Raw genomic sequence first — 13118 nt, 5'->3', positions numbered from 1 at the left:
GGTCGGATTCGGATTCAGCGCAGCAAAAACCTTCGGGTATACTAGGTCTGGTCTCTGGTTCCGGACCTTTGTCAAATTTTGTCGGCCTGTGTTATTATTATTCACATTCCTAACTACACCCTCTTTCAATTTCCTTCATTTTCCTTTCTCTACTTCTCCTTCCCTCATATTGCTCACTTCCATTTGCTTCTCCTACTTACCAGCCTTTCACTTTCCATACTTCTAATCTCATCACTTCCCTTAATTCTCCATTCACTCATTCCCCTAATTCTACTCTAATACCTATTGTTCTTCTCATCCAGTCCCTTTCGTTACTTTCATTTCATCTACTTTTTCTCTGGTCAATTTTTGTACATTCATTCCCCACCCATCCTACCCCCTTACTTTTACATTACTTGACTCCTCTTACTACTCCCTCTTTTTCAATCTAACTCCTAACATTCTTTAGATTCCTCACTTGTGCTACTTTCGACTGCCTCAATTTCCTTAATTTCTCCTTTTTCTACTTTCTCTGTACTCAACTTCCCTACATTCATTTTCCACGCATCCCATCTTCGTACTTTTTCACACCTGCACTTTTTTTACTTTTCCCTACTCTATATCCCAATCACTTCGTATTTTTCACTTTGCCTACTTTCTACTCCCTCACTTTCCTTAGGGACTGTACTTAAATTATGTAAAAGCTGAATGGGGAGGGCGTCAACACAATTTTTTGGGTTTAGGGTCCTTCACTCGTGTACGTAATTTTTTTTAAATTCGCAAAAAATCCATCCTGAATATTATCTTTTTAGTTATAAATTCTATTATTTGGTTGAAAATTTAACAATTTCCTCCAAAAGGAATTTTTTTTGTTTGCAAATTTAACTGTTTTGTTAAAAATTCGTCTTTTTAAGTTACAAATTCAGCTCTTTTCCTATAGCATTTACTTTTTGTTTAAAATTCATTTTTTATTAAAAATTATGCCATTTAGTAGAAAATTACCTTTTACTTTACAGTTTTTATTTTGATGCTGGAAACTAAAGTGAAATCTTCTTTCAATAAAAATTACACTATTTTTATAGTTTTTTTATAATTCGTCTATTTTAGAAGAAATTTTATCTTTCTTGAATAAAAATCCAACTGTTTGGTGGAAAATTAAAGAATTTTGTTTAAGTCATACTTTTTGGTTCAAAATTCTCCTATACAGTTTAAAAAATGTAACTATTTCGTAGATAATTTGGTTTTTGTTAAAAATTGATATTTTGTTCTTGAAAAATGAACTAAAATCTGTTTTAGATGAAAGTTCAACTTAAAAAAAAATAAATTGTTTTTATTAAAAATTCATTTGTTATAGTACAAACTTCATAGTTTTTTTAATAAAAATATAACTGTTTGGTGAAAAAATCAGCAGTTTTGTTTAAGCCATACTTTTTGGCTTAAAATTCTACTATTTTGTTTGAAAATTTAAATATTTCGTAGAAAATTTGGTTTTTGTTAAATATTTCTATTTTGTTGTTGAAAAATGAACTAAAATATTTTCTGGATGAAAGTTTAACTTAAAAAAATATTTAGAAAAATTAAACATTCATTTTTTATAGTACAGCTTTGATTTTTCTTGGATAAAAATGCAACTTTTTCGTAGAGAATTCAAATATTTTGTTGAAAATTCATTCTTTTTGGTAAAAAAATTTCGTTTGGGGTTGAGAATTTAATTTTTTTCGTCAAAACTTATTTCGGGTTGAAAAATTTATATTTTAATCGCGAAAAGTCAGTTGAAATATTTCTCGGATGAAAATGCAACTATTTTTAAAAAAATTTATAATAAAAATTCATCGGTTAAAAATTTGTCTTTTTGGAGTAGAAATTCATATTTTTTTTAAAGAAAATTCCAATATTTTTCCAAAATTTATCTTTTTTGATTAAAAATTTTTTCTATTTTATTAAAAATATACCTTTTTTAAGGAAATGCAAATTTTTTGTTAAAAATTACTCTTCTTTGCTTGAATATTCAACTTTTGCTTTAAAGCTTGGGTTGAATGACTTTATTAAGAAATATTGTTTTTTCTTGAAGATCTATGTTTTTAGTTGAAAATTCATTTCTTTTGTAGAAAGCTTAACCATTTTGTTAACAAAAATCTATTTTAATTGATAATTCAACGACTTGGATAAAAGAAAGACTACATATGTTAAAAAATTTATTTTTCTGATGGAAGAATAATTATTTTCTTTGTACAAAATTTAACTTTTTATTCGAAAAGCCTTTTTTTGTTTGAAATTTATTTTTTAACTAGAATTGTAAGTGAAATAATAAATTTTAAACAAAAAAAGGCTTTTGGACTAAAAAGTTAAATTTTCTATAAAAGAATAATTCTTCCACCAGAAAAATAGATTTTTTATTTTTGGGTAAAAATGCATTAGTTTTGACACCAGATATAAAAAATTAATTTTAGGAGAGATAATTCGTCTTTTCGGTTAAATTTTTTTTGATTAATTACATCTTTTTTGTTTGAAATATAAACTATGACACTTTACTGTTTGCAATTTATCCTTTTAGGTTGAAAATACAATTATCATGCTGAAAACTAAATTATTTTGTTGAAACTTTGAGTATTTTATTAAATAGTCATCTTTTACTTTAGAAAATACATTTTTTGTCTTAAAAGCTTAATAAATTTGCAAATTAGACATTTTTAAATTTTTTTATCTCATTAATTTATGAGATTTTCGAATTCTAAATTTTAATTATTGTTTGGAATTATTTTCCTTATAAAAAATTAATTAATTTATATTTAGCATAAGTAACTCAAATAAAGGTGAAATGTACTTAATTTGTTTCTCGCATTATTAAATAAAGTTCAAGTGAAACCTTCGCAGAGATAACGTTAAATCAATAAAAATCTGTTTTGCGGAAATCTTTGTTTAAACTCTGAAAACATGCTGAGATAAACATAAAATGTTATGACATTTAATTTTTTTAGTGAAATTTAGTGTATTTGCTAATGTCGACACAGGTTCCCTTAAATAATATATTTACACATTTTTAAATCCTAATTGTTGAGGATAAACTGAAAAAAGAAGTTCCTAATTCACTATAAAAATGGTTTGACCAAATAATAATTTTTCAAATAATTTAGGCTCAGCTTCTGAGAGAAGCATCAAATAGTTGATATTTCAAGCAACAAGAATTTAATTTTTAATAAAAAATAGATGAATTCGATAAAAAGAGAATAATTTGTAGCAAAAAGTAGTTGAATTTTCAATTAAAATGGATTGATTTACAACCAAAAACGTACATTTTTACTCAAGAAAATAGACTGAATCAAAAATCTAAAGTTTCTACGCCAAAATACAAATCTTTACAAAAATACTTGAAGTTTTAACCAAATAGTTGATTTTTCAACTAGAAAATGATCAGCTATCAACGAAGTAGTAAATTTTTAAATTTTCTATTCGAAAAAATAATTTTCAAAAACAACAAAAGCTGGTTCTAACCAGTTAAATTGATCCAAAAAATACAAATTGGTAACAAAATAATTACATGTTTAACAATAATAATTCAAAAACTAGTTCAACTCCAATCCAAGTTGTTTAATTGTTAACCAAAGTGGATGAATTGTTCACTAAACAGACCAATTTTTTAAAAAAATTGTTCAATTTTAAGGCCAATTGAGATTTTTTAGTCAAAAAATTCAATTTACAGCAAACTGTTAAATTTCAATAAACAGTTTTATTTGTTACCACATCTTTGAATTTTCAAGCCGAAAAGAAGAATTTTCTTCAAAGCATCTGAGCTTTTCAAATCAAAAATAAAATTTTAACAATAAAGTAAATTTTATAAAATACATGAATTTAAAAAACAATTATTAAATTTTGAAGGGAAACATAATTTGTTAATCAAAAAAGTAAATTTCCTACCAAATAGTTAAATTTGTAAATAAATTATGGAATTTTTAATCAGATAGTAGAAAATTGTAACCAAAAATGCGAGTTTTGAACTAAAAACTTAATTTTTGTCAAAAAAGATTAATTTTCTACTAATTAGTTGAATTTTTTATTCAAGCTATGAATATTGAACTGCAAAAATGCATTTTTTACAAAGTAGTTCAACTTTAAAACAAATAGTTAATTTTCCAAAAAAACTTCAATTCCTAACTAAGCTTTTAATAGGTGATATTTCAACCAAAAAAGATTTTAAGTAAAAGTCAAAAACAGTTGAATTAACAAAAAATTTAATGAATTTATAGAAAAATTGTTCCATAAAATAGAAAAAAAACATCACCCAAAAAGAGATCAATGTCTAAAAAGAATTTAAATTATAATCCAAAAAGGACCAAAAAGGCGAATTTGAAAAAAATAAATGAATTTTCAAAACATTATTCAATTTTGAAGGCAATTATAATTTTTTAAACCAAAAAGGAAATTACCTAACAAATATTTAATTTTCCAAATAAATGGTTAAATTTCTTATCAGATAGCAGACATTTTCAACCACAAATACGAGTTTTTAGCAAAAAAACTTTAATTTTCTTAGAAATAGTTGCATTTTTAAATAAAACTATAAATCTTTAACTACAAAAAATGCCTTTTTTACAAATTAATTTAACTTTAAAACAAATAGTTTATTTTTCAAACGAAAGAGTTCAATTCTTAACGAAACTTGTAATAGGTGATTTTTCGATCAAAAACGATTTTAATTAAAAATCAAAAACAGTTTAATTCAAAAAGGAGTGTGTAACAAAAATTGTTCTCTAAAATCGTTATAAATAACTTACAATAAAATAGTTAACTTTTCGAAAAAAAGGATTCTTAACGTAACTTATATTATTTGACATTTTAAACAAAGCAGTTTTTAAATTTAAATAAGAAATGTTTGACTTAATTAGAAAAGACGATTTTTTTGTCAAATAGTTGAATCTTTATTGAAATATGTATAATTTGCAATCAAATAGTTGTATTTTTAAATAAAAAAACAATTTTTAAATTCATACCCCGCATCGAATCTTCAATTCGATTCCAAATGTATATTAACTTATTTTTTAATGTTTTTTTTATTACATTTTTTTCAAAATTATATAATGTTTATTATTATAGTAGGGAGCTGGCCATAACTTTTAAAAATAAAAAATCATACTTACAATTTTTTCGAAAAAATGACGTTTAAGCCACATTATGGTCACACAGACCGACACGACACTTTAAACGTTTTCACTGCCGCTGCTATGGCGATTCTGAGTTGCGTAGTATCCCAGTGGGCAAAAAATTTGGCGACGTCTTTACGACATCGTTATGACATCTTTACGACAACTTTACGACATCTTATTTCCATGTCGCTAATTCGTCTTTACGATATCGTAAATATGTCGTATGATCTTACGATGACTGTACGATATCGTAAAGTCAATGTAACGACATGGACATAGTATGTCGTAAAGTTGTCGTAAATATGTCGTAACAATGTCGCAAATACGTTGCCGAATTTTATGGCCACTGGGATACCTTGCTGTTAGGGTTCTACCTAAAGTTTTTCCCCACACAGGTCCGAAGTGTCGCCCTCTAACTACTTCCAAATAAACAGAATTGCAAATCACGCGTCGGTCCACCAGACCATAGTATGGTCTTTAAGGGTCAACTTAATCGATTGGTTAATTTCTATTTTCACAGTAATAAAAAAGGTATCTATACTGATTGATGGTAAATATCTCTGATGATAATAGAGATTCCTTTAAGTTAACTTCAACCGGTTTCATTTTCTACCAAATTGTAATTTTCAAAATATCATTTTGAATTGCGAATTTTGCCATCCTCTGTCCTGAAAAAAATGGTTAGTTGGGCGAACAATACAAGTTGTGAGATATGGTACTGATATTTTATTAGTTGGGACAACCATGTACTTGGTTGTTGGTACTAACTGAATAGTCAATGCAACTAATGGAATTGTTGTACAAACTAATAAAAAAGTAGTGTCAACTAATAATGTAGCAGTACCATATGTTATTAACTAAATCGTTGGCTTAACTAACCTTTTTTTCAATGTGGTTTTAATCAGATTTTTAGGTATGTTTGATTTTTAGATTTAGTAGATTTCATTTTGATCTTAAATAAATAAAGGTGAAAAATTATTATTTTTGTTGTTGAAAATCAACTTTTTGAGTTTAAAATTCATCTCTTTAGTAGAAATTTTTTGTTGGTTTGAAAATTCAACGATTGCGTTTAAAAAACTATATGTCACCCTGTGTTTTGAGAATGTCTTTTATGTTTTTGCAAGCTTTCGACTTATATTTTTTTACGGTATTTTTATTGCTTGAAAACTTTGAGATGTTTGAAACATTCTTTAACGTTGGCTATATGAATATTATAATCAAATAAAAACAAATATGAAACAAATAGTTTTTCTAAAAAAAAAATTACAACGATACGAATTTTTAAATATGGAGTCTGCCCACATGTAAAAATCAGCCATATATGACAATGAGTTCTTAATTAATTAAATTTTTTAGGGACTTGATACGCTAATTTTCTTATATAATTTTTTTTATTTTCAAAATGTTCTTTCTGTAACCTACAGTCTAGAATAACATCTAATGCTTACGTATTTTTTATTTTTTAATGGAAAATTGCATTTTTTTTAATTCGAGTTATAAAAAATTATTATTTCTTTTAGCAAAGATTTATCGTTATAATTTTACAAGAAAAATCATTTGCTATTTTCATTTACAAATTATGTAGTCTGGTAACCTTGAAGTTTGTAAATTTGCGGATTTTTATAATATGGACGACGGAACCATACAGATTTATTAATTTATCCATTTTTCTTTATCAGATGATCATTTTGTGATTGTGTCTCGACTTAAGCTAGGTGATACTTTTTTTGAATAAAAAAAAATTAAGCAATTAGATATGAACATTGGAAGATTTAAAAAATGGTGACCAGCTTTTCACGAGAAATTTGGAAAATTAGGGAGTAAATACAATTAATAAAATATCTTTGCTATTATTGTTTTTATTAATTATATATTTATATTCATATTTAAATTGTATAACCGTGTAATTAATAAGTATAAAATTTCTTGTTGGGCCAAATTGAAACGGACTATAAAAATTTGTAATTTTGGTGATGGTGAATTCTCTTTTGTTAAAGCTTCTTCGGCTTTATCGAACATATTCTCATCACGCATCTCGTGCTTCACATTCGATTTTATCCAAAATGTAAACTTTTCCACATTATTTTCAAAACTATTATATAAAATGTATATTATGTTTATTTTTGAACCTCGGCCTATCATTTATTTCTAACATATTGCAAAATTATGTCCAAATTTTATTTTTTAAGATTATTTTAATATTTATTTATTATTTTGTACTCATTTTTATTCTCAGTTACACTGAAAAAACTATCATTTCAATATATTTATATTATTACAATTAATAATATAAATTGGTATTAAAACAAAAGTTTTTCTATTGCATGATTTTCATTATTAAAAAAAGGCACGCATCCTTTTGAAAAATTTGCATTGAACATTTTATTGCAATTTGCTTCGTTTTTCCAAAAATTTAATATTTGTATATTTAATGTTATTTTTTACAATTAAAACATAAATTATGCAGCCTATCTAAAAATTATTGGTGAAAAATTTGTAGCTCTTTTTTGGAAGAGCAACTTTTGTGAATTCAAATTTTTTATTGAATTTTTGATTTAAAAAATAATGCAAAAAGTTGTTATAATAATCTTGTAGGGTGTTCAAAATTAAATGTTTTTCTCTCCTTGACTTTTTTTATATCGTGCATTGTTTGGCTTAAGATGATAGTTTACGTTTAATTTTTAGAATTTTGTAAATACTATAAATCTGATAATTTTTTTTTATCAAAAAAAGTTATAAGAATCATTTTATTTTTATTTTATTGATACTGATGATCGTACATGGAATTTTTAAATCTTGAAAAAGTTGGTATCAACAAATTTGAAAATGCTCCAACTTTTTAAATTTTTATCCAAAATATTGTTAAAAATTCATGTCTGAATTTTCAACAAAATGGTTGAATTCTCACAACCCAAAATTTTTAATTAAACATTAAAATTTTCAACACAATAAATCAATTTTCAACCGAAGAAATAAATTTTTAAAATTAAAAAAATTATTTCCTTGGTTAAATATTCAACTATTTCCTGAAAAATTCATTTTTGGATAAAGTTTTGTTCTGTTTCTTAATAACTGAACTATTTTGTTGAAAATCCTTTGTTTGATGGTTAAAAATCATACCATAACTAAAAATTAATATGTTCCATTTTTTGTTGTAATAAATCGTTTTTTATCTGCAAACTCAACTATTTGGATAAAAATTCATCTGCCTTGTATAAAATTAATTTTTTATGAATGACTAAATGATGGTTTTTTTATGAATTTGATTAAAAATTAATGAATTTTGTCCAAAATTAATTTTTTTGTAGAGAATTAATGTTTTGTTTTTGAAAATTTATGTTTTTGGTTGAAAATAAGTCTTTTTTAGTAGATAATTAATCTTCTTGGCTAAAAATTCATCTTTTTGGTTAGTAATTCAACTTTTCAGTTAAAAATGTAATATTTGGGTTGAAAATTCATTGTGTTCGGTAAAAGATGAATCATTTCCGTCAAAAATGTATTCCTTCTTGGTTGGGAGTTCATCTTTATGGTTAGAAATTAAACTATTTGGTTAAAAATTTAGGATTTGGGGTAAAGCTTGATAATTTCTATTGTAAATGTTTCATTAAAATTTCATTCATCAATTCCATTGCAAAATTTTCATTGAACATCTTTTTGGCCTAGCAGTTCAACCAATTTGTTAAAAATTAATTTGTTGTGGACAAAATTCACAATTTTCGTTTAAATACATTTTCTTGGGCCCAAATTCATTTTTTTAGTTGATAAACAATCTATTTGGTTACAAATCCATCTCTTTTTTTGAAGGTTTAGTAGAAATTTTTTTGAAATTCATATTTTTGAGTTTAAAATTGAACTATTTCGTTGAAAATTCGCCATTAACGGTTGAAAATTAATTTGTTTTCACTAAAGAAATTTAATCTTTCACCTTTGGTTTAAAATACAAAATTTACCTTATTTTTAGTTGAAAATCGGACTTTCTTGGTAGAAAACTAATCTTTTTGATTGAAGGTTCATCATTTTAGTTAAAAGTTTAGTTTTTTGCTTGAAAACTTATTTGATTTGTGTTAATTATTTTTTATCACTTGAAAATATCAATTCTTTTAATTAAAAATGTAACCATTCGATTTGTTCTTTTTGGTTAGAAATTTAATAATTATTTTTAAAAATTCATTTTTCTCCATGAAAAATTAATCATTTTTGTTAAAAATTTATTTCTGTGGCTTAAAATTGATTTATTTTGTAAAAAATTCGTCTTTTTGATAGAAAAATCACCTTGTTGGTTGAATATTCGTCTTTGTAGTTAGAAATTCAACTATTTGGTTCAAAAAAATTTTTAAGGGAAAGGTTCATAATTTTAGTTAAAAAATAAACCTTCTTGGTTGCAAATTTATATATTTTGTTAAGGTTTCTAATTTTTTACTAAAAAATTATTCACTTTAATTGTAATTTCACTCTTTTTGTTTAAAGTTAAACTATTTGGTTAAAAATTCAGTTTTTGGGGGAAAGATTGATAATTTTTAATTAAAATGTTTCTTTTTGGGTAGGTATTTATCTTTCTGGTGGAAAATTCATAAATTTTTTTAGATTTGTTTTTTTGGTAAAGAAAATTAGCATTTTGGTAAGAAGTTTAACCAATTTGTTAAAAATTAATTTTATTCAGAAAGAATTTATTAATCACGTTTAATCTTTTTGTTCAAAAATTAATTTTTTTATTTGATGAAATCATCTATTGGGTTAAAAATTCCCCTCTTATCTTGAAGATTTAGTAAAATTGTTTTTTTTTAATAAAAATTTTTTTGTTTAAAATTGAACTATATCAATAAAAATTCGGCATTATTTGGTTGAGAATTTGTCTTTTTGGTAGAAAATTAATTTTCTTTGCTAAAAATGCATCTTTCGGGTTAGAAATTCAATATTTTTGTTAAAAATTAATTTTTTTTTTGGTGCAAGATCATTTATTTTGTTTAAAATTCGTTTGTGTGTCTCAAATTAAATTATTTTGTTGCAAATTTGTCTTTTTGATGGAAAATTTATCTTGTTGGTTGAAAATCAGTCTGTATGGTTAGAAATTCAACTTTTTGTTTCAAAATTCTTTTTTTGGGGAGGAAAGATTCATAATTTAAAATTGAAAATTAATCTTCTTGGTTGAAAATTCATATATTTTGTTAAAGAGTCGACTTTTTTCTAGAAAATTAATATCTTTGATTGTATTGTTACTTTTCTTGTTATAAATTGAACTATTTCGTTAAAAATGCAGTTTTTTTGGTAAAAATTTATAATTTTTATTGAAAATGTGTCTTTTTGGGTATAAAATTTATCTTTCTGGTGGAAAATTCATTTTTTTTAAGTAGAAAAAATGGATCATTTTCGTTCAAATTAATCTTTTTTCGAAAATTAATCTTTTTAGTTAATGAAATTTATTGGGTTAAAAATTCACCTTTGGTCTTGAGAGTTAGCAGATTTTTTTAAAAATTTGAATTCTTCAGTTTAAAATTAAATTATTTCGATAAAAATTCGTCATTATCGGTTAAAGTAACTTGTTTTAAATTGAATATTAATGATTTCAATTGAAAGTTCAGTTTTTTGCCAGAAAATTTATATGACGTGTTTAAAAATTATTTTTCAGTTGAAAACATTAGTTTTTTTAACTGAAAATTTAACTCTTCAATTTTTGTTTACGAGTTACTTTTTTTGGTTGAAAATTCAGGTATTTTTAAACAAAATTTCTTTTTTGGTCAAATCAGTTTTGCTCCGGACATTTATTCTTATTTATAAACACCATCAAACACGATTAATCTATGAACAGTAGAACCTCGATTATCCGAGGTAATGTGAGGGGGGGGGGGGATACCTCGGATAAGCGAAAACTCGGATAATACGGAAGAAGTAAAAATTTTCGGAAGATTGATCTATTTTTGATATATTTCAAATAGAAAAATAAGCATAAATATTTAGCGAATAAAAGTAAACAACTAACGAATGTGGAATTATCTTAAATAATTTATTAATAATCGCAAACTACGATAATATTCCGTATTATCCGAGCATACATTTTATTTAATGCGGAGAGCTAGGATGAGTCCCGTTGTCTCAGATAAAGCGGAGCCTCGGATAACGCGGAGCCTCGGATAATCGAAGGCCGGATAATCGAGGTTCTACTGTATTTTCATCTAAAACTGAGTTTCTGTCTAAATCCCCATTTTTTTCTAGTTTAGACCCAGCTAGCGCTATGGCGAAATTTCCACGCAGGTGTTAACGAAAAAGGAGAAAATTATAAAAGATAAGAATGTATTACGAGAACATAAAACATAACATCTTCGCAAGCACATGCGCAATATAGATTTTACAACTTAGGTTGGGTATATTGATAACAATCTTTATTTGAGAAATGAAATGATTACATTATTTTCTTTAATTGAACAGCTTTCCACGTAGCAATTTTTGTCAAGATGGCCGAATCTGATGCATTCAGCAACCAATCAGTGGTCTCGGTTATAAATAGAATTTTTCTTATTGGTGGTAAATTTTAATCATTCTGAAGGTATTTTTTGGGAGTCATGGTGATGAGTAATATATTCCAAATGAGTGAATGTATTCCAAATTTATCAGTGGAAGTTTACGAAATCTATTAGAAAAATGAAGATCGTTATGAGGACTCTTACATTTGTACTCACTATTTTTTTACATTTCTGCGGTAAGTATATTCAACGTAATATAAATCACAATCTAAATATGAAATGTTTCCAAATTCAAATTTGCTTAAGGTCAAGCTATAACTTAAAAAATTATTCAACCCTTTTAAACTATCTTTTACTGTTTTTTCTTTCCAAACTTTTTTATTTCAGGTCCTTAACATTCTCGGTAAATGATATTATACCTTATTTATAAGGCTTTTATCAATTAATTATTTAATTGCAAACATTTAGAGTTTATTTAAAAAATCTTTAAGACTGCCTATTCTATTTTCACCGCTTCTCGTAAATTGGTCTCAATATTGTATTTTTAAGTTTCAAATATGTAAACTTTTTATTGTTGTTATTTCGCTTAGAAAATCTATTTATCAAAGTAGATTAACATAAATACTGAAAACCAATCAAATATCGCCCCGCGCTTTTACAAAAGATGCTATTGTAGCCAAGATAATAATGAAGAAGTTCAAATTTCCCGCTAAAATCATTTCCCTCTCCGACTACTCATAGCTCCTCACTCTCTCTTCCCCTTTTCGAATTTCGTTTCCCCTCCCGTCTTTCATCCCCACTTTCCCCATCCACACTTCCCCCATGCCCACTTTCCTCACCCCCATTTTCCCGATTTTTACTTTCCCTATTCCCATTTACAGCACTTTTCCAATTGTCCTACTAGGTCGTCGTAAATGCGCATGCGTCGTTGAGCGCGGGCTTATTTAAAATGAATAAATTAATTTTCTTTCTCTTCTGACATGAAATTATAGTTGAATGATAGATTTATCAATAAAGTAACATTTCCCAAGTACAAAATAAAAATTAAATCGGTAAATTTTTAGCTTAAAAAGTTAATTTTGAACAAGAAATGAATCAAATTTCAACAAAGTATATTTGTATTTTCAACCAAAAAAGTTGAATTTTGAATAATTTTTGAAAATTTTTAATATGAATTTCAAATAAGAAGATTAATTTTAAAATGTAAAAATTAAATTTCTACCAAAAAATACAATTTTCATACGAAATAATAATTTTCAACTAAAAATGTTATAGTGGCATTTTTGATTAGAAAGACAATTTTTTAACAAATCATAGTTTCTTAAAATTGTGCCTCGATTTGCAGTTACTGGGAAATTCGGAAACGTACTTAAAGATAAGTAATTCAAAGCAACTCATTATAATTTCACGATAAAAGAAAGAAAACAAAGGAAATTTAAGCCTACAAACTAAAAATAACGCCGAAATTTTGAACCGGGCCGGGGGAGGGGGATCGCTTTTTATTGTAAATTCAATGATACAGGCTTAAATAAACACACAA

The 13118-nt window shown here is 25.5% G+C and overlaps 1 protein-coding gene across 7 annotated transcripts in view; it reads left to right on the top strand.

The window, feature by feature from the left end:
* The window catches only part of LOC117173008, a 54632-nt gene that overhangs the window by 20274 nt on the left and 21240 nt on the right, over positions 1-13118 (top strand). For 6 of the 7 annotated variants that reach the window (XM_033361353.1, XM_033361352.1, XM_033361350.1 and 3 more), the window contains 2 exons: positions 11331-11474; positions 11544-11814. The exons of the other annotated variant lie outside the window; for it this stretch is intronic. In XM_033361353.1, coding sequence (XP_033217244.1) covers positions 11757-11814 — 58 coding nt within the window. In that variant the 5' untranslated portion in view covers positions 11331-11474; positions 11544-11756. The remainder of the gene's footprint in view (positions 1-11330; positions 11475-11543; positions 11815-13118) is intronic. 7 annotated transcript variants of the gene reach the window in all.

The sequence above is a fragment of the Belonocnema kinseyi genome, chromosome 5, assembly GCF_010883055.1.
Source record: "Belonocnema kinseyi isolate 2016_QV_RU_SX_M_011 chromosome 5, B_treatae_v1, whole genome shotgun sequence".
NCBI lineage: Eukaryota > Metazoa > Arthropoda > Insecta > Hymenoptera > Cynipidae > Belonocnema > Belonocnema kinseyi.
This window is presented reverse-complemented; position numbering and strand designations above follow the sequence as displayed.